The 23,567-nt window shown below is 40.5% G+C and overlaps 1 protein-coding gene across 1 annotated transcript in view; it reads right to left on the reverse strand.

The window, feature by feature from the left end:
- Positions 1 to 23,567, reverse strand: part of LOC124554672 (structural maintenance of chromosomes protein 4-like) — a 261,721-nt gene that overhangs the window by 166,433 nt on the left and 71,721 nt on the right. Inside the window, exons 5-7 of the mRNA XM_047128292.1 lie at positions 16,924 to 17,111; positions 5,375 to 5,515; positions 5,149 to 5,299 (exon numbers count right to left, since the gene is read on the reverse strand). Coding sequence (XP_046984248.1) covers positions 5,149 to 5,299; positions 5,375 to 5,515; positions 16,924 to 17,111 — 480 coding nt within the window. The remainder of the gene's footprint in view (positions 1 to 5,148; positions 5,300 to 5,374; positions 5,516 to 16,923; positions 17,112 to 23,567) is intronic.

Here is a 23,567-nt window from a genome sequence, read left to right on the forward strand (position 1 = left end):
AGGCAAGACAGGATGTGCCCGGAATAATTTTTGACCCAAATGTTGTGACGCTTTGTCCGCTCGCTCACTTTCTCTTCGAGGATGCTGAGAAAAGGGGACGCCGAGAGGCACTCTGCTTTTGGGGGCGACTTCTCATTGCTTTCTGCGAAAATCTTGCTCATCTCTTCTGTTGTAGCTGCCTGGATTGCTATGCCTTTACTCTCTGTGCTTTGGCACACACAGCTGCAACTACAGGTGCTGGTGGTTGATAATGGTGCAGGGGATGTCTTCCACATCAAAGCAGCCACTATGAGAACAGGTTTCTGCATGAAGAAAGCACATCAGGTGGCAAATGCAGTGTTTTGTTACCTTACATTCTTTTTTTGCTTCTGCTTGTCAGTTATTTCCTGAATTTTGCATTCCTCAACAAAACGGGGCAGCCTCGGCTCCAGACTAGGTGGCTCCCAGAGCAAATAATGAATATTGTTGGAGAATGGCAATCGGTCTCAGAGTCACGTGTTATCTTTCCACAAACCACACAGGTCGCTTAGCCTCCACAACTCAGCATTGTAGGGCCAAATCACTGGCAAGATAGGGAAAATAAATTTGGACCGGAGAACAGAGTTCCAGTGTACAAAGAAACACTGCAGAAGAAAGGAAATACAGTACTAACCTGGCTGTATCAGATGTTTAAAAGGATCACCATTCATTTCTTGGCACTTTAGGACCCTGGTTAGCAAGTTGCTGAAGGCAGATTGATGTTGGACTGATGCAATTGCTGAAATCTCATTCAAAATGTTCTCGAAAGACAGAGTGGTGTTGTGATACACCTTACACATAAGAGCTTCCCCACAAAAAATAATTGCACACTGACAGATCAGATGAGCTGGGTGGCCAGCTATAGAACTCTGTCAGGCATGAAGCTTGTGTAAATGTACTCCAAGGTGTGGCCCACTGTATGAGCAGTTGATCCACCCTGTTGGAAGTAACTGCTGGCCTTTTCCTCGTCCGTTAATGCTGCCACAAACAGCTTCAAAATGTTGCCCAATGAAACACGCCAAAGTCAGCATCTGATGAAAGAAGATGGAACCAATAATGTGGTATGCAGACACTGCACACTAAACCCCGGCCTTCTAGTCATGCAATGGTGTTCCGTGGAAGTTGTGTGGATTCTCCACTATCCAGAACCAGTGATTCTGTGGGTGGACATAACCACTCAGATGAAACCATGCTTCATCAGACATAAAGAACAGATCCACATCCACACCACTCACTCATTGTTATCTCAGTGAACGGCCAATCTCAAAACTGGAGGTGCTGAGGAGCAGCTGCTGATTTTAATGCATGACAACAGACACTTGATAGGGATTTATGTGCAGGTCCAAGTGGAGCATTCGTCCGCATGATCAACATGATATGCCAGTCTCGGTATCGGGTTGATTTGACAGGATTCTAAAGTATTTTCTGCTGAATTGCAGCCACATTTTCTGGTGTGTGCACACGTTTTGGAATATCTAAGGCCACTTTGTGGCAATGCATTGCAAGGCACTCTTTGCTGGGATTTTGACACCCTTAAACTTCTCAGCAAACAACTGAACATACTGTTTCAACGACTTTGTTGTCACATAATTTTCCACAACGAATACCCGCATATGGTTAGGTACATAAGGGGTAACCCTAAGGCACAGGAACCCAGCCCTAGGGCATGAAGGTGGTGGTCTTCAATTTCACCATTATTCCTTCGTGACTTTTGCTCCACACCCACCGTCCCCTGTGATGCCCATTGATTCATGTTTTAGCTCTGTTACATCTATGCCCATAATATCATGGTATGTGACCACACCCCTGCTTGAGTTGAAGGAGTTATCCAACTGAACAATTATGTCTGTCACCCAATTTTTCTGACTTCCTAAGGAGTACCACCTACTTCACCCTTTTATCTCAACCAATAAGAAACCATTACATAACTGCTTAATGGACTAAGGTACCAGCAAGCCCTTCTAAGCCTTTATGAATGTAGAAGAGGGACACACTCAAATGCCCCCTCGATCTTTACCACTACAAACATTTTGATTTAAAATTTCTTGAGCGTTGTTGCTGAACACTATTTGATTATCGGGATGCCTTGCCTTATCATTCACTTGGATGAGTGGGTGCAAATACTCCCAGATGGTAAACCCATCATGCTGGGAACTGAATTTAATTTCGAGAGTTCCATCTCAGTCTCACAAGCAGCTGGGAAATAAGGGTCCACTCGGAGCGTCTCTTGCCTGAGTAAGCCCTATACAATTAAGGTCCCCAGAGGCCACCCGCTAATGACCGTTCCACCTCAACAGCCATGCATCTCAGCGCATAGCACAACTTACTGTTCTCATGATCCACACGGTTAAGACAAGTTATCCAGTCCCTGTGACTCATTCCACCACTGCACCACAGTGGTTGCTGAAGCAGACCCAGAGTTTACAATGGCAGCGGATTGACAGCATTCGCCAGTCTACAGCTCAGGAAGCCTGAGGTCACCAAGCCCATACACAATGAATGCTAAGCCCTGAGGGCTAAATAAAAAATATTTCAGTACCTAAGATATAATATACTCGCAAACAAAGCATCATCTGAACAATCTGTCATTTTACAACTGTGAAAAGAAAATACGAAATTTCACTAGTAGTATTCTATAGAAGGTACATATGTGACCGATGTTAACAACATAGTACATGAAAGAACTCACATTCCAACATGATTTATGGACATCACTCTTAGAAGTAAGTGTAATACCACAATATCTTAGTACCATTTCATAAGACACAGAATAAAATGACTGAAGTGTAACGTCAACAGGAAGTGTAACGTCAACAGGAAGTGTAACGTCAACAGGAAGTGTAACGTCAACAGGAAGTGTAACGTCAACAGGAAGTGTAACGTCAACAGGAAGTGTAACGTCAACAGGAAGTGTAACGTCAACAGGAAGTGTAACGTCAACAGGAAGTGTAACGTCAACAGGAAGTGTAACGTCAACAGGAAGTGTAACGTCAACAGGAAGTGTAACGTCAACAGGAAGTGTAACGTCAACAGGAAGTGTAACGTCAACAGGAAGTGTAACGTCAACAGGAAGTGTAACGTCAACAGGAAGTGTAACGTCAACAGGAAGTGTAACGTCAACAGGAAGTGTAACGTCAACAGGAAGTGTAACGTCAACAGGAAGTGTAACGTCAACAGGAAGTGTAACGTCAACAGGAAGTGTAACGTCAACAGGAAGTGTAACGTCAACAGGAAGTGTAACGTCAACAGGAAGTGTAACGTCAACAGGAAGTGTAACGTCAACAGGAAGTGTAACGTCAACAGGAAGTGTAACGTCAACAGGAAGTGTAACGTCAACAGGAAGTGTAACGTCAACAGGAAGTGTAACGTCAACAGGAAGTGTAACGTCAACAGGAAGTGTAACGTCAACAGGAAGTGTAACGTCAACAGGAAGTGTAACGTCAACAGGAAGTGTAACGTCAACAGGAAGTGTAACGTCAACAGGAAGTGTAACGTCAACAGGAAGTGTAACGTCAACAGGAAGTGTAACGTCAACAGGAAGTGTAACGTCAACAGGAAGTGTAACGTCAACAGGAAGTGTAACGTCAACAGGAAGTGTAACGTCAACAGGAAGTGTAACGTCAACAGGAAGTGTAATGGTACGTTTACACTGGGATACATGTATCGCGACATGTATGAGCGACATGTCAATTTGACAAGTCGCGATACATCACCTCATACAAAAATTCACGGAACTTGTATGCGGACCCTCGAGCTCATACATGTCGCGTATACATTTTGTATATCGCTTTTTGGCCATATACGCGACATGTATGAGCGACATTTGAAGAACTCGCGCATGCACAGTACTATCATTTCCTGTCGTCTCGTCGCCTGCCGCTTATTTTGACGATTAGCGCATGCGTAGTACCAGGCTCTTTGGCGGCTGTTTGAGTTTTGGAGGTGCAGACTATCGTTTCGACGTTAATGTATCTGCATAGAACATCAAAAAGTGCCATATGCAACATTATTCTTCGTGTTTGCGAGGCTATTGTGCAAGTTTTATGCCAAGAAGTGAAGATAAAAGTTTTATATATATCAGAGTATGTAATATATTCTATAATTTTTTCATGCATCTGGCACGTATATCAATTTTTTGCTATTATTCAGGCGGCCTCGCGTGATAATGTTGACAACGGATGCCGACAACCGTGTGTGAGACGTTGGCATTGGCAATCGCGCGACAATGCAAATGTTTTGTAATGAAATCTTCATTTCAAGAGGAATCCCCAGTGGCCAAAAAACGGAGTGTTACTGCCAACTGATCCTCTGGTGGAATCGCTTCCCGAAAGTTTGTGTTGTTTTGGTCACAAGAGGAGCCACAAGTGATAACAAACCGCGGAAATCCTCCATACTCATGCTAACATAATTTCTGAAATATGCGCCATCCATAAGCGTTAATTCGCGAGAAACTCTCTCTGCCACCATCTACGCTTCCTCCGCCTTTTCTTCCTATCATATTCCAAAAGAGCAAGTGTACCAGCACATAAAAATGTGAAATCTTCCAAGCTATCGCACAGTGATGCATATCAACCAGTGTAAACGCACGCTCGTACTAGTATGAGGTTGATACTTGTCAACTCATACAAGTCGCGATACATGTCGCAAAGTCGCATATACATGTATCTCATACATGTGCCGATACAAATGGCAGTGTAAACGCACCTTAATGTCAACAGGAACATTTGATAATGGCACATATGCCAAAACAAGCTTGTCACAAACTCATGTAATCAGCAATCAATAAACAATTCAAAGCTAATTTTGTCAAAAGTAAATAAGATGTCATAACTGACTATCATTCCATACACTGACCAACATATTTAAATAAACACATGTATCTGGTTGTGGGAAACGGGAGGGGGGGGGGGGGGGTTGAGGGAATGGAGCAGGCAGGGATGAGGTCCTAGTTCTGTGTCCATGCGCCTCACCTAACTTAAAAATTATTTTGCCAGAGGTACTTACAAAATGGATGAAAAATAGAACCAGTAGTTCTAGTTATCTCTGAAAATAATTGTACAATATTTCAAACGCACACTAAGTCAATCCAGTCTTTCCAAAACTGAATTAGAACATTTTTCCAAAAAGTACCTTTTTCTTTTCATCTGCAAGTAATTCATTGGTTCTCGAAATAGTCTTCTTAGACACATCAACTTCTGTTTGGAGGCTGGCATCCTCATTATTGTATGCCTGAAACTGGGCATTTAATTTGTCCTTCTCAGCAATAAGCTTATCTCTCTCTCTGTAAAATGAAATAATCAAATGAATATTGTATGTTAACATACAATGTATTAACTGTACATTGTCTAATACATACTGGTTTAATCCCTGGATTTGTTCTTTCACCTTCTTCTTCTGGAGCTGTATTTCTTTGACTTCTTCTCCTTTCTCCTTCAATTTACTTTGGAGTTCAGCCTTCTCCTGTTCCTTTATATCAATCAGCTGCTGATTCTCTTTCCTAAATGACAGAAGTGATCCACAAAGTAAGATCTGTTGTCCCATATAGGATTTAGACACACACTTTCCTATAACTTCAATCTTCTTACTCTATTGATATGCAGGAGGAAAACAAGAAATACGGAAACACAAGAAATACGGAAACACAAGAAATACATGCTTGAACTTAAATACTGATGCTTGCCACGCCTGCCGGTCACACACTTATTTGACCATAAATTAAGCCCGTCAGTGTAAATACATTGCAAGTACAGTGTGTCCATAACTAATGTTCCAGTTTCAAAATGCTGTAGAGAAAGAAGAACTGCTCAGAATGATATCAAATTTGAACAGCATAATATTGACATCAGGGAGGGAGGCAGGCAGGCAGAAGGGAAGGGGAAAGTGTGACATAAATGGAGTCTGCAACAAATGCCAGATGCATATCAATACAATGGCTATGGTTTGAGTTGCACATTAGATCACCCATACTGTTGAACGTGTTCAAATGCACAAGTTCGACAGTCTACACTTGTGGCACTGCTAAGTCATACCATCCACCACAACAAAGTCGTACCACATCCGATGGGGAATAAAATCTGTTTTAAATAGAAAAATGACATCTGTTTCTAATTGTTGTGGGACTGGCACAACCGATGTTCAGTATGCTGTCCACCACTTTCTGTCAAGTTTCAACTGAGAAAGAGCATGTCCACAACAGATCATAGTGTCCCAGGGGTCACACTGGGATTGCACTGCACAATGTGTGCATTGAACTCGGCTACGTTCTCAATTACAGCACTGAACATATCATCTGGATAACCCCACAGCCCTAAGTCACACAGGTTAAGATAAGATAATCCGGATGACCAGGCTGTAGGGAAATGATGGTTGATAATTCTAGCATTTCCAACATGCCTCTGCAGCAGCTGCTTCACCAGCTGTACAGTGTTCAGAGAAGCCCTGTCTTGCATAAAAATGATCCTACCCATAGATCCATGCTGCTGAAAGGTTGGAATGACATTGGTGCACAAAAGACTCTCATAACATTTACCAGTGACAGTGCAAGTAACAGGACCCGCAGAACTCATTTCCTCGAAAAAATACTACCCTATGATAATGCTATCAACCCACACAACACCGTCACCTTCGCAGAATGAAGCAAAACTGGTTAATGTGCCTGAAAATTTTCCACTGTCCATGTTTTGCAATTTGCGTAATGACATGTCCTTTTGAGATGGAAATGGTCTTCATCTGTCACAGAATGTTCCAGCGCCATCCACGGTCCACTTCCATGCGACCAAGAAATTCCAGCGCACATGTCTGTCTTGCTGGCAGGTCAGCAGGAAGCAACTCCTGAACATGGGTGATTTTGTATGGATAGCAATACAGCATATTATGAAGGATTTTATGCACAGTGCTCTCGGACACGTCCAACATTTAAACAATATCCTGTGCACCGCATGTTCAAACACCACCAGTCAGTCCTTCCTGCAAGGCTGTGGCCAAATCTTTGACAGACATCAGATCAGCTGCTGTTCTTGCTCTGCCATACTGCACTTCGAAAGAACCTGCCTTGTCAAATTTCGTAATCATTCTTTCCAGCCCCTTAGTAGACATTGAACTTTCTCATACCCTTGAGTGAATGGAGCTTCTGGAGGGCTACTGGTGCAAAGTCACTGTTCTTGTAAAGGAGTTTTACCAGCACTGTGTGATCCTTTATGGAGATACAGTGAACTCCCGTTTATCTGAAATGATGGGGACAGCGGCTGGTTCGGATAACCAAAATTTCAGATAAACCGAAATTCCTCTGTTTTCATGCGTAAAAAACCTCAAATTGTGTCAATACTGCGAAATATGACTGTAAAAGTTGTGTAGGGTACATAGAATGTTATTGATACGGTTGTGAATACACCTGCATGTTTTTGACTGAAAAAATTGTGTTGACGTGTTAAAAAGGCACCATAGTATGATTGGAACCTCCAAGTTTTTAAATGCTGAATAACAAAGTTCGTTTATTTTACATTGTTACAGAAAAAACCACCTTATTTGGCAGCAGGAAAAACAGGAGTTTTAATTTTATTGCTTACTTTTTTGAATAAAAAATAACCTACTGTACAAAATTATGAAACAAATCTAGAGATTACTCAAACGAACGAAACGTTTGTCTACAGGAACTTTAAAGTAAAAAAAACTTTTGACTTATGGACATTGAAGTTCTAGGACATTTCATTAGAATTTATCTTTTTGGTAAAAAAGTCTGTAATGGTTTTTTGTTTTTTAGCTTGAGAAACTTTTGTTGCGGCAATATATCTCCAACACTGGAAACAAACTATTTCAGGAAAAGTTGCCTCCTCCTAATGTACTCCAGGGCAGTTAAGATCGCTTTGTAACCGACTGTGTGAGGAATCTCTCTGCCTCGTCATCACACACATATTCTTGTGACGCTTTCTGATTTGTCGCAATTTGGACGATTTCTTCCTTAGTCAAATCAAAAATGTCTTTCCATTCACTCTCCAACGTCTTCGATTTTCGTGTCTCCACAACTCGGTAGCTTCTCCAGTACATTCACTGAAATTATGTAATTTTCATCTGTTTCTGGCATGTCATCTTTAGTTTCGGTGTTGCCGCCTCCTTTCCACCACTGACGAGTTGCCTTATCATATAAGAGTTTTTTTTTCCAAGACATAATGAGATAAATTGGAGGAGTTAGATTCCAAGCATCACCAATCCAATGAATGACACTTAAAACATTGACTTTTTTTTAAAAAAAAAAAGAGCTTGCACAAAATCTTCAGCATCAATCGCACTGATCGAGTATTCCAGCAGCTTGCACTCTGTAATGTTTTTTTCATCGCATCAACACCACCTTGGTCCATCGTTTGACATAGAGACATGACTTTGGTGGTAGAAACAACTTTGATATCCTTATCTTGTAGATCATCTGTCTAAGGAGCAGCGTTGTCCACAAGAAGTAGCGCTTTTCAAGGAAGTCCATTTTCCTCCATGTATTTTTCTACAGCTGGAACACACACTGCCTGGAACCACTCTTTGAAGATGGCACCATTCATCCATGCCTTAGACTGGTTCATGTACCACAATGGCAGGTGTATCAGCTGGTTGCCATCTAAATGCTCTTTGTTTATTTTGGATTTGCCAATTAAAGCAAAGCGCAGTTTATGACTGCCAGTGTCATTACTGCAAGAGAGGACAGTAACTCTTACTTTTTTTTAATATCCAGATGCAGTTTTTTCTTGTTTAGAGGCAAGGGTTTTTGTTGGAAACATTTTGTAATTCAACCCGGTTTCATCACAGTTGTAAAGCTGATCGCTAGTCTAGCCACCTTTGATGATGATTGTGTGCAGTTTCTTCTGCCTGACGCTTGGATGGAACAAAATTTTTCAATTTCTGACCTCTTTTTCTTCTAATCAGTATTTGTACTCCTACCGGCATTAAAATCTGCAGCAACTTTTGTGGGTGGCTCACCAGCATCAATTCTCTGCAAAGCACAAAGCTTCTGTTTCAACGAGATGAAATTATTTTTTGTTATGCGCCCATAGTCACATTCAGCATTTTTTTTTTTACAGACACACTACATTCTTTTTTGGATTTTGGCTACTTATCACTGGACATTTTCAAGCACGTAGCACGAGCACAAAATGTTAAATCGAAAACACACAGACTCACGACTTGACAATACTCAGGATGCACTAGACAAAGCTTTTGACTTTTGAAACCAGGCTGTGGGAGCCATCGAATGAAAACATTTGATACATCTATCCCTCTCCCCTGTCCTACCCGGGCCAATGCGGCAACACAACAGTGTGTTGTACATTCACTGTTAAATTGTTAAATGCTCAGCTTCGTCTGATGTATCAGCAACAGGTGGAAAGTGTTTGGCGCCGCACTCTCATTGTCTGTTTCGACAGGGCTACGTCGCGCTGTATGTACTGCACTTCCAAGGCATTCCAATAGATCGCAATGGCATGAAACCACGCAATACGAGCAAGAAATAGCTAAACCTTCAACCAACACATGCAAGAATTGATGACATTCGGACTTTCGACACGCGCCAGTGTACTGATTAGCAGTAGACTTCCGAAAAACACCAGTGAATGCATGGCTCCAGGCGCAGACAAATTTAAACTTGTCTAGTGTCAGTCTAGCTAGCCAAAAGCGTAGCTGCGCAATGTGTCCGGCAGCGCCAATGATAGCCATGAAAATCAGAAAGACCTGTTCGGATAAAGCAGATCTTGAATAAATGCAATTCGGGTAAATGGGAGTTTACTGTAGTTATGATGAGTGTGTGTGACGCAAACTGAGGCACAGCCATGTGCTACATATCTGTTAGTGCAAATATTCTGACGCAGTGCATCTATTCGTCAAATTTTCATAATTTTTTTGTTCCATGTCTTTTCACCCTGTGTCAATAACATAGTGTTCAAATTTGACATCACTCTGATCAGTGGTTCTCTTTCTACGGCGTTTTCAAACTGGAACTTCAATTAAGGACACACTGTAGTTGCGACTCCATTCAAATGTGGGCAAGTTGTTGAAGCTCATATGGTGTATGCTTCCATAACCAAGGTAGTCTTAAATGTATGGTGTTTCAAGAGGCACTGTAACGACGATTTATACTACATACAGAGAAAGTGGAAAAACATCAGCTGCAAAGTGACAATATGGACGAAAGTGTGTGTGTGTGTGTGTGTGTGGAGTAAGACAGTCATTGAAGTGCATTGTGATGAAAAATAAGACGACAGTTGCAAAATTCAATGCAGAACTGAATGTTACACTCATGAACACCGTCAGCACTAAAACAAGGAAGCTCCATAAACAGGGAATTGCAGTGCGAGAGAGAATTTCAAAACCATTCAGTAGCACAAATGCACGTAATAGGGAAACATGGTGAGGAAACCATGAAACCAGGACTATGGAGCAACGGAAGAATGTTAACTGTGTCTTGTTTCGCACTGTTTCCAACTTCTGGCTGAGTGAAATATGGCAGAGGCTCAGTGATGATTTGGGGAGCCACAGCATGGTATTCCACAGGCCCCATCTTTACCGCCTCAAGTTCACATTAGTGCCAATGATTATGTGACGATTCTGACAGATCAGGTCCTCTCGCAGTACAACTTTTATTCCCCCGATGGTGATGCTGTGTTCCAATATGATAGGGCCCCCTGTTCACACAGCTCCCATCATCCAGCACTGGTTTTGTGAGCATGAGAAACTGAGAACTGATGCATCTCCCCTGGCCACTGGTCACCAGGTCTCATTATTACTGAGCCTTTGTGACACAAATGATCTACAGAGAGGGTGCGTGACTGCTATTCTCCTCCTCCTCCTCCACCACCACCACCACCACCACCACCACCACCACCACCACCACCACCACCCTATTTTTCAGGAAGAATGGTGTAATATGATCCTGTATAGGACCTTTACTTATATCTTCCAAAATGACTGGAAGCTGTTTTGACTGCCAACAGTTTTCCTACACCATGGAGAGAGAGAGAGAGAGAGAGAGAGAGAGAGAGAGAGAGAGAGAGAGAGAGAGAGATGATTCCATAGTTTGTATTTTCTAGTACCTCCTGCCATTACATTGCCACTGATTTTTCAATTCCCTTTCTCAGGATACTGCCTCTTCCAATTTGCTACCAGTTTTTATTTGGGAATCAATGTTCAACAACTGATTTGATCCAATGTGTCTCGTAGACAAAGGTCTGCAGCATGCAACCCTTCACTGAGTATCTTCCAACCATTTCTTTAACCTTGCTCATTGCCTTTGTACACCTGCATCATGCTGGTATGCAAACTTTACCATTATTCCCTCTGCTGCTCTTTGTAACTGTCCATATCCCTGAAGGTAGTCCCCATATATTTTCTCAGTGACTGGCTATGTGTTAACCTGTGTGAATTGTGCAGTTTCTTTTGCAGTCTGCAAAAGTCACTCTTGTTTTCTAACACAGCATCCTCATTTGCATGATATGGAGACTTCTCTCAGTGGTTTTTGGCACTGGCCAAAATTCTGCCAGATCATACCAGTGACCAACAGACTTGGTCTTCACAACTTTGAATGCAATTTTTCTGCTAAAACTACTGAGACTTTACACCACTGCACCCATGATGCAGTGATTGACTGTGCACCACTTTTATCACCACCATTGTATACAGAATCTCAGGCACTATTTGTATAATGCTACTTAATGTATGGATTCAGAGATTTGCATTATTTCCAAGTATTTGGTCTTCCGGCCATTTATACACAGGTCACATTTCAGTTAAATGTTGCAAATTTCCTCTGAGTGCAACAGCAAGACCTACACCGGTAGCATACAGCCGAATCCATAGTTCTTTATGGAAATCCCCCGTGATGGCGCCCATTATAAATCCCACAGGTGAAGAAGTAGATCCCCAATTTACATCCTCATCATTGGGAAGGTTGCTAACAATCTCACTGGGGATTGCATTCAACTGTTTGTGTGTCAGAGTAACAAGCTAACCCAGTCACTAAGTAACAGCAAAATCACAATCTCAAACGTACCCTATCAGTTAGTGTGGGACAAAAAAGGCTTTCTCCAAATCACGATACAGTGGGTTCTCGTTCTCAACTTTTCTCTTACAAATTGTAAAAACTGCATCTTTGACACCACATCCCTTATAAAGCCACACAGATAAACTGACAGCTTAATAGTGTAAGAGTAGACATTCGATAATGTTGACAAACTTCCCGGTGGCATCTGTCTCTGGTTCTTTAGCCAATGTTTTGTTAGCACAAGTGGTTGACATTGTCACAACTTCACCACGAATTGTCAAATCACCACGAGTCAGAAAAGTGGGATGATTAATACACTTTTAATGCACACACGACAAATGGGTGAGGCTCAACACCACAGACATGAAATGCAACAGCTGGAAAGTCTTCTGAGGAGCAGTGAGTACTCCAGTTATATAAGAAGCGTCAAGGGATCAAACACTCAGCGAAGTGACACATCAGAAGATGAAATGTCAGCTACAGCCTTTCTGCCATAAACTCCCAGGTGATGGGCAGAATCAGCCATATATTGTGCAAACATGAATAAAATGACACATAAGATCAAATAGTGTCTCAGATCAGCAGAGCACAAGGGACCCACCTGCAATGTCAGGAATGTACAACATACCCTGTACAGGTGGAAAAGTATATTGGAATTACTGGATCATCAACACCAGGCTCATCATCAAACAAAAGAAACACTTCGGGTTGGGACATACGGAGAAATCGGCTTTGGTGAAGCACACACTGTGTGAGACTGACCACATAATAAAATTTGCCAACACAGAAGTTGTTGCTGTGTACAAGAGCTACCACAACAGCTTGTTCAGAGAAGCTACAGAAATTCACCCATATGACAACATCAAAAAGAGGAAAGCCTAAGGTGAACAGATCCTGCAGTCCCACACTGCAGCGAATGACTTGTCGATAGCAAGGGGAGAACCACAGCGTTAATGACCATGGAAAAGCTGACTGATACTGGCACACCATGTACATATAACCTGCAGCCACAAGTTCGACTTCCATCTGCGACCAGCAAATGAGGGTGAAGCTTTGACAAATCTAGCCACCTGTGCTTGCTGAACATCAGTAAATAGTCAAATATCGGCCACAGTACCTGAGGAAGTGACCACAAAAGCCTTAACAATTTTGTATTCAATAATGTGATTGGAAATCTTCACAGGGTGGGATGTAGGCGCATAGCACAACAGTTGGAACTGTGTGCTGTATTGCCTTGCCTGGACAATCAGTAGGTATGTAGGCAATTTCAGTTACATTACCAGCCATGGTACTGCTTTCTTTTTTTTCCTGTCCAGAAGTTTGCAGAAAGGTGATGAGGTCCTGAGTCTTTTGTTTTATTTATCGTCCATCAGTACTCTTAAATGGTGATGCAGGCCATTGGCTCAGCACAGGTCAGTCTCTCTAGGATAGATAAAACAGGGCAAAGTTTTGGTACATTTTTTAATGTCCTTGCAGGGACAAGGAAAAAATTCCCAGATTTTCCTCAGCAAAAAATACACTTTTGGGTGAAAATACATTTGTTCCATATTAAGTGTCAGTACGCTTTCCCTCAGATCTGTGAACCATGTCAGTCTTTTGAATGGGTAATGTTTTGTTCACCAGTGTAATACTTACCAACGCTTTCGAAAACTAAACGCCGCAAACAAAAAAATAGGTCACCCATGTCGGAAGTATCTTTGATGTTGGGCAACTTGTATGCTGCATATTTTCATATTACAAAAGTATAAACTTGAATTCACTCAGAGACAGCATATTAGTTTCCAAAGCATTGGAATCTAGATTGAGATGCACTTTTGAAAGCTAATCATAGGCTGTGTCAAGTGATCTTGCCAGCCAATGACGGCAGTTATTCAGAGCATAGGACATATGGTGTAGTTAGCAAACAGCAATTTTACTGTGAAGTAGTGTGAACACAAACAGGAAAAGTTATGTGGTTTGAATTAATATACATAGTGTAGCTACAACAAAAGCTAAGCTCATTACACTTTCTAATACATCAAAAAAATGTGCCAGTAAAATTTTAAATAATGATCTTCAAAGTTAAGTTTTAAATGAGAGTCAAGCGTTCTCAAGATTTAATACATTCATTGCGCATTCTCACACGCAAATAATTCATCTTACATGAAAGGAAATTTACTTTCAAATTAATACTTTTCAAACTGCCATTTGCAATATTTGCCCACGACCTGTTGGGATAGATTCGTTTCAGCAGTTGCCAGAGAGTGCCAGAAAACAGGCGTCAATGTAGGTGCACAGCTATGACGATGTAGGAAGCCCATATGTTCACACGTATTCACAATGAAGTAGACCAAACTTGATATTAAGCTTCTCCTTGTGGTCATTGGAATGCAAATTTTCTTGGAGTACCAGTGCTGTATTATCTCATGTTTGGCTCTTCATTATGGCATACTGCCATACATGCCAGAAGGTGAAAATGTGCATTTGAAATTCGGTGAGCAGCTGAAACTAGCCAATAGTGTGAAATGAAACATTTTGTTTCAAATAAAAGCTGCCTCTGCAGAAAATATTAATAAAAGTCAATTTTCTTTAGCAAACTGACAAAAATAACTTCATTGTTCTGCACAGCTATTAATGCTCCACTGCCAAAACCATGAAAATAAAATCAGAAAACAAACTAATAAAGTATTTTAGCCTTCCATAATTATGTTTATATATTTTAATTCAATTGCTAGCTCCTGACCATAGAGATCTGTTTAATCATTTGACACGAGAGTTGTGAATTAAGAGGAACAGTAAAATCATTAAACAAACACGTCACATGAAGACTACCTCCATCCCCACTACAACTAAGACTGCTCTGCGCATGCACGAATCTGGCAGCATCTGACTGTGTATTGGTACTGCTGACACAGATAACCGCCACACTTCTAGTAGCCAGAAGCAAGAAGGTACTGCTCACATGTGGCTCAGCTGCGCATGAGCCCACTGGCGATTACTCCAATGAACCTAATATAAACAGTTGTGACATCTTTCTCATCGCAAGCACTTTGTTGTTATGAAGTATCGCATCTCTTCATCCAAACACCTCCGACATTTTGCTGTTGGCAGACGCTTGTGTGTGCACTGTGTTTCGTAGCTGTAAATGCTGAATTTTCTGTGCAACTTTTTTTTTTTAATTTTTATTTTTTCCTCTCGTTTATGTTTTATTGCTGCGGTATTATTCTGCAGTAGCAGGATACAGTAAAACTCTTTGTTAAAGTATAATTTCTTACCAGTCAAAATTACAAAAATTTAAGTGCAAAGTAAATCAATGAAAAATTCCCAGAATACTACAAAATTCCTAGGTTTTTCCCACTTTTCTTCCAGCTGAAAGAATTCCTGTCCCCCCACACTGGTGGCAGAATTCACGGTCTTCCCTCATGGAGTGGCCAGCCACAGTCTCCACACAGAGGGTCCACTGTACAGTGGGAAGAGCTATGCCCAAAATGCAAGCACCGAAAGCACTGAGTAGGTGGAGGGATGTACGGCTTCACAACACACCTGTAGCAGAACCTCGACCTTCCCCTCGAAAGCCAGAATGAAGGCACCAGTATTCGTGCAGTTGTCTTTGCGGACTTTCTGCACATGTCAAACAAAATGAACACCATGTTGCTCCAGATTAGCCCAGAGTTCATCTATTTGGAGGATAATGTCAATATGAAAAATCACTCCCTGGACCACAATCAGAGACTGGTGAGGCGTAATACACACTGACATTCCCGAGACGATCATAAGCACGAAGAGCTGCAGGTTGGGTGGTAGAAGCAGCTTTGATCAACAGGGAGCCCGACTGCATTTTACTAAGAGACTGCATGGCACCAAACTTGTCCTACACATTCTCCACAAAAACAATGGCTTTGTGGCAGTGAATGTGTCCCCATCTGTCCTAGTACAGATGAGGTAATGGGAAAGTGTTTCATTCCGAGATGGTGAGCCTGGCCCTCCTGCCACGGTGTAACCAGGGAAGGGAAGGTTGCCGGGTCATACGAAGCAGCATTCGATGATCCTTCACTACTCTAAGAGATAACTGACTGAGAACGGCCTGGTGTAAAGGATTAGGTGAAATTTGCATCTCTTCAAGGATGCACTGCAGATACTGAGATAGATTGCTCTGGCAAAAATCTAAATTATTATTTTGGTTACAATCCACAATTTCCATATAAATTTCACCCATTTGTTGGTACTACAGACATCTATTTTCAGATTACCACACAGGTATAACAGGCCTTTAGAATTTGATATTTTTGTGGGATACTGCAGCTTTGTCCAGAACTTACCTTTTATTCTCTCACCACAGCCCACCTAGGATGCACACTGACATTAAATAATCAGTAAAGTGACTAACAGCAGTATCATCATCACACTGCAATGGCACAAAAATGCATACTGTTCATAGTAAGTGCAACCTTTTACCTTATTAAAATGAACTTCCTTATGGACATGTATTGAGAATAATAGGTGGTTCAAATGGCTCTGAGTACTATGGGACGCAACATCTGTGGTCATAAGTCCCCTAGAACTTAGAACTACTTAAACCTAACTAAGCCTAAGGACATCACACACATCCATGCCCGAAGCAGGATTCGAACCTGCGACCGTAGCAGTCGCGCGGTTCCTGACTGAGCGCCTAGAACCGATAGACCACCGCGGCCGGCAATAATACGTGAAAACACACAATGCAACTGAGAGCTACATTATGCTATGATATAAAAATACATTAAAAATTTTCCATTTCCTGGCACATCAAATGGCAAATAATTTCAAGTTCAATAAGTGCTATCATAATAGGTCTTTACGATTGCTTTTCAAAAGCTCACATTATTGCTATTCACCTTCAAATTATGTACTAAACTGTAACAAATTTTACTTACATATATTTTTGCATTAGCTCATTTGTGTGCTTTGCAATCTCATTTTCTGTCCTCAGATACAATACAACCTCCTCTTTCGGTCCTTCCAACTCTTCTCTCTCTTTCTGAACAATTTTTAAACTGTTCATTTTATCAGTTTTTTGTGTATTTAATTCTTCAAGTTTGTCTCTTAATTTTGCTATGGGTTCCTGTAAACAAAATATTAAGTTTCATCTATAAACTTATTAGGAAAAAATTGCTGCAAAATTTCATTGCAAAAAAATAGATATTATACACCTATAATGTGTCCAAGTTCTATGAACAAGTTTCATTTGGTTCGCAAAACTACAAATAAGAAAGTTGACTTTCATATATACGAAAACTGTGAGTAAAAACACCGCACAAAAAATCTAACAGTGTTCCGAGGACAGTAAAAATCAAACAAATGAGAAATGAATTTTTTCAAATTGAGTCTGATTAAAATTTTATATATTCACAACATTGTGTTACACTGATACAGAATAAACACATTTCACTCACAAGCACAAAGATACAGAAGTATATGTACAGACAAATGTCTCAGGACTGTCAGTCAATAATTAATAAATACTTTCCATTCATAGGACCCACCAAAACAAGGCTGCAGTGCCAAATATACTTTAAATACATTTTTATTGGAAATGAGTTAGGTGAAAGCAACCCTTTACACCCAAATTATTTTTAACAGGATATTCCATTAGTGATTCTCAAAGGAAAGTGCACAGACATGTAGATTATAGGATTCTAAACATTCTATCTAGTGCTCAAACTATTTACTGTTGTAATGCATGACTGACTGCAAAATGGAATTTTGTCCCATAAATTTTTGTTTATAAACACAAGATAAGAAATGAGGCAACACTGAGCTAGAGAATAAGTATTGAAAATATAAACAATAAAATTTTTATCATCTTCATAAATAAGGAGAAACTACTCAGATAACATCAACTGGACCTCAATGCTAACAGATATGTAAAATTTGAATCAAACTTCAGGAAGAAGAGAAGTAACTAAACATAGCTGACAATTAGTCTTTGGACTGATAAAGGAGGGCAGCGTTAGGCAGCAATGTGAAGTGTTCCATATGAAGAAATGAAAGAGCTCACATAAATGGAAGTATCAGGCATAAAAGCAAATAAGTTTAACAGAATAAAATTAACATTTGCTAAAGCACAATACAGAAAGCCTTAACACTTAATTTAAAATGGAGAATGGAATTGAGAATGGCAAAATGCAATATAAAAATTCATAAAACAAGGCAATAAACAGGGTAAGTGACTATAAGAAAGTAATTAGCAGACTTTGTTCTAAAATTTTGCAGCTGAAGGACTTCAATTATTTATGTAGCAATCTGTTTTCTTGAACATAATGGTTAGTATTTCTCAGCAGGCGGAGAAGTTCAGATGGACTGAACATGGCAAGTCGCGCCAGACTGTCCATCAGATATAAAATCCAATAGCTCGTGAACAAAATGAGGTATCATTCTACTCTCAATTTTAAACAAAATTTCGATAGCTCACAGTTCATTCACTGCAATATGTGACCTAAAATCAGCAACAGGTGAAGTTTACAAAATGTGTTTTATCTCTTTGAACTCTAAGATTTTGTGAAATATTTTACGAACTTGATGCAGTACAGGAAGATAATGAAAAGAAATTCAGTTCAATATTAAGCGAATATACCAGACCCCCCATGAACCATGGACCTTGCCGTTGGTGGGGAGGCTTGCATGCCTCAGCGATACAGATGGCCATACCGTAGGTGCAACCACAACGGAGGGGTACCTCTTGAGAGGCCAGACAAACGTGTGGTTCCTGAAAAGGGGCAGCAGCCTTTTCAGTAGTTGCAGGGGCAACAGTCTGGATGATTGACTGATCTGGCCTTGTAACATTACCCAAAATGGCCTTGCTGTTCTGGTACTGCGAACGGCTGAAAGCAAGGGGAAACTAGAGCCGTAATTTTTCCCGAGGGCATGCAGCTTTACTGCATGATTAAATGAGGATGGCGTCATCTTGGGTAAAATATTCCGGAGGTAAAATAGTCCCTCATTCGGATCTCCGGGTGGGAACTACTCAAGAGGACGTCGTTATCAGCAGAAAGAAAACTGGCATTCTACGGATCGGAGCGTGGAATGTCAGATCCCTTAATCGGGCAGGTAGGTTAGAAAATTTAAAAAGGGAAATGGATAGGTTAAAGTTAGATATAGTGGAAATTAGTGAAGTTCGGTGGCAGGAGGAACAAGACTTTTGGTCAGGTGATTACAGGGTTATAAATACAAAATCAAATAAGGGTAATGCAGGAGTAGGTTTAGTAATGAATAAAAAAATAGGAGTGCGGGTAAGCTACTACAAACAGCATAGTGAACGCATTGTGGCCAAGATAGACACAAAGCCCATGCCTACTACAGTAGTACAAGTTTATATGCCAACTAGCTCTGCAGATGAAGAAATTGATGAAATGTATGATGAGATAAAAGAAATTATTCAGGTATTGAAGGGAGATGAAAATTTAATAGTCGTGGGTGACTGGAATTTGAGAGTAGGAAAAGGGAGAGAAGGAAACATAGTAGGTGAATATGGATTGGGGGAAAGAAATGAAAGAGGAAGCCGTCTAGTAGAATTTTGCACAGAGCATAACTTAATCATAGCTAACACTTGGTTCAAGAATCATAAAAGAAGGTTGTATACATGGAAGAATCCTGGAGATACTTAAAGGTATCAGATAGATTATATAATGGTAAGACGGGGATTTAGGAACCAGGTTTTAAATTGTAAGACATTTCCAGGGGCAGATGTGGACTCTGACCACAATCTATTGGTTATGAACTGTAGATTAAAACTGAAGAAACCGCAAGAAGGTGGGAACTTAAGGAGATGGGTCCTGGATAAACTGACCAAACCAGAGGTTGTAGAGAGTTTCAGGGAAAGCATAAGGGTACAATTGACAGGAATGGGGGAAAGAAATACAGTAGAAGAAGAATGGGTAGCTCTGAGGGATGAAATAGTGAAGGCAGCAGACGATCAAGTAGGTAAAAAGAAAAGGGCTAATAGAAATCCTTGGGTAACAGAAGAAATATTGAATTTAATTGATGAAAGGAGAAAATATAAAAACGCAGTAAATGAAATAGGCAAAAAGGAATACAAATGTCTCAAAAATGAGATCAACATGAAGTGCAAAATGGCTAAGCAGGGATGGCTAGAGGACAAATGTAAGGATGTAGATGCTTATCTCACTAGGGGTAAGATAGATACTGCCTACAGGAAAATTAAAGAGACCTTTGGAGAGAAGAGAACCACTTGTATGAATATCAAGAGCTCAAATGGAAACCCAGTTCTAAACAAAGAAGGGAAGGCAGAAAGGTGGAAGGAGTATATAGAGGGTTTACACAAGGGCGTTGTACTTGAGGACAATATTTTGGAAATGGAAGAGGATGCAGATGAAGACGAAGACAAAATGGGAGATAAGATACTGCGTGAAGAGCTTGACAGAGCATTGAAAGATCTGAGTCGAAACAAGGCCCTGGGAGTAGGCAACATTCCATTAGAACATTCCAAATAAGTCACAGCTGCAAAACACCAACGCGAATTCTTTACAGACGAATGGAAAAACTGGTAGAAGCGGACCTCGGGGAAGATCAGTTTGGATTCCCTAGAAATGTTGGAACACGTGAGGCAATACTAACCTTACGACTTATCTTAGAAGAAAGATTAAGAAAAGGCTAACCTACGTTTCTAGCATTTGTAGACTTAGAGAAAGCTTTTGACAATGTTAACTGGAATACTCTCTTTCAAATTCTGAAGGTGGCAGGGGTAAAATACAGGGAGCGAAAGGCTATTTACAATTTGTACCGAAACCAGATGGCAGTTATAAGAGTCGAGGGGCATGAAAGGGAAGCAGTGGTTGGGAAGGGAGTGAGACAGGGTTGTAGCCTCTCCCCGATGTTATTCAATCTGTATATTGAGCAAGCAGTAAAGGAAACAAAAGAAAAATTCAGAGTAGGTATTAAAATTCATGGAGAAGAAATAAAAACTTTGAAGTTCGCCGATGACATTGTAATTCTGTCAGAGACAGCAAAGGACTTGGAAGAGCGGTTGAACAGAATGGACCGTGTCTTGAAAGGAGGATATAAGATGAACATCAACAAAAGCAAAACACGGATAATGGAATGTAGTCAAATTAAATCGGGTGATGCTGAGGGAATTAGATTAGGAAATGAGACACTTGAAGTAGTATAGGAGTTTTGCTATTTAGGGAATAAAATAACTGATGATGGTCGAAGTAGAGAGGATATAAAATGTAGACTGGCATTGGCAAGGAAATAGTTTCTGAAGAAGAGAAATTTGTTAACATCGAGTATAGATTTAAGTGTCAGGAATTCGTTTCTGAAAGTATTTGTATGGAGTGTAGCCATGTATGGAAGTGAAACATGGACGATAACCAGTTTGGACAAGAAGAGAATAGAAGCTTTCGAAATGTGGTGCTACAGAAGAATGCTGAAGATTAGATGGGTAGATCACGTAACTAATGAGGAGGTATTGAATAGAATTGGGGAGAAGAGGAGTTTGTGGCACAACTTGACAAAAAGAAGGGACCCGTTGGTAGGACATGTTTTGAGGCATCAAGGGATCACAAATTTAGCATTGGAGGGCAGCGTGGAGGGCAAAAATCGTAGAGGGAGACCAAGAGATGAATACACTAAGCAGATTCAGAAGGATGTAGGTTGCAGTAAGTACTGGGAGATGAAGAAGCTTGTAAAGGATAGAGTAGCATGGAGAGCTGCATCAAACCAGTCTCAGGACTGAAAACAACAACAACAACAACCACCAGACTGTAAGTTGCACAAAATCAAATTTTTTCACCTAATAGTTTCCAGAAAATCTAGTAAGTACTTCATACTGGTCAAAACACCATATCTCAACACAGACACCAGCATTTGGCAAGCAGTACAGCCATAACAAATGCCACCTCAGCAAAGAATGCAAAGAGCACGTCTGTAGCAGCAAAAGGGTTAATAAAACTGAATACCATACTATAAATTTTAATGGTACTGATTGCAATGAAATGTGATTACATCTAGATGACAACCAGTTTCAGATGACTAGCACCCATTCTCATATCTATGAAAATAGACAGAAAAATTGCCTTTCAGTTAATGCACAATTTGAATATTTAAAATTGCACATTTTATAGAAGTATTAAAATTAAAACAGTAAGAAACGTACTATGCATACATTAACACCAAATACAGTGTGAAGGAGGTAGGTTTTTGTTGTATACATGGTTTACATACCACAAGAGGCCACCACCAGCACACGGACAGTGTCACATGCTTGGCACCTCTCAGTTATTCAGTTATTAGCACGTGCCTCCTGAATGGTGCTCACTATTTAAGACCACTTTCTGTTTCTGCTGCCATGTCCAACAGCACATTGTATTCTGTCCACTGACAGTCTCGCCAACTGAAGAGGCAGTGCTGTCAATCGGGGATTACTTTGTTTCCCCCTAGTACTTGTGGAGATAAACATCTTTCCACTGACAGGCAGAAAGGACGATGCACTGAGTGCTACCATGCCAAGCAAGTGTTTAGTGTTACTAATATGCAAACTGCCAAACATTTTAATGAACTTTAGTAAAAACAAGTTTTCTGCTACCGTGGCTGTTTGGGCTGAATCTACAGTAAATTCAGTTACAACATCCAACAGTTTTTCACTCTTTTTAATTTTTAATACTTTTATAAATATTGTGTGGTTTTTAAATATTGTTAGGTTTCACATTAACTAATACGCAATTTTTTGTTCATCTGCATATATCCGATGGTTGCTAGCCAACCCAAACCTTTTATTATCTACATGTAATCTAATTTTATTGCAAGCAAGACCATTAAAATTTACAATAAATAATACAGATCATTGTGAAGATGGTATCTGTTCTTTCGGACATGAGTATAGTAGGCAGGGGCACTTCAAATGTAGTGTGGTGACAGTACGTTGAAAATTTGGGTCTCACGGGGACCGTGCCACAGGATAAGTCCCTGCAGTCACACTACCCTCTGTGTCCTCGGTGGCTCAGACATATAGTGTGCCTGCCATGTAAGCAGTAGATCCCGGGTTCGAGTCCCGGTCAGGAGACACATTCTCCAACTGTCCCTGGTGATATTTATCAACGCCTGTAAGCAGGTAAAGGTATGGATTACATTGTAATTTCACAGATGTCAGGTTTTACATAGAACTCAATGTATTTTACATCTTAAATATATTACTGAAATATGATACCCATAGCAAATCATCCTGAAGAGAATCATTATTGTTGGGAAAGTGAAAACCACACACACACACACACACACACACACACACACACACACACACACACACACACACACACACGACGACGACGACGACGACTTGCTAACTTCCGCAATAAAGTTAATATTCAATTAAGTGTTCTAGTATCTTTGCAAAAAAGAGCAGATAAGCTTATTAGCATCCCTCTTATACAATGTATGGGCATCATTTAGTTCCAATACCACAGGCATAGAGGTATCATGCGCAAAGTTTAAATTGACTGTAAACTGCACTCTGTACACAAGTGTACTGAGTAAGTGGATTAAAGATACAAAATACCAACTG

This window comes from Schistocerca americana, chromosome X (genome assembly GCF_021461395.2).
Source record: "Schistocerca americana isolate TAMUIC-IGC-003095 chromosome X, iqSchAmer2.1, whole genome shotgun sequence".
Classification (NCBI taxonomy): domain Eukaryota; kingdom Metazoa; phylum Arthropoda; class Insecta; order Orthoptera; family Acrididae; genus Schistocerca; species Schistocerca americana.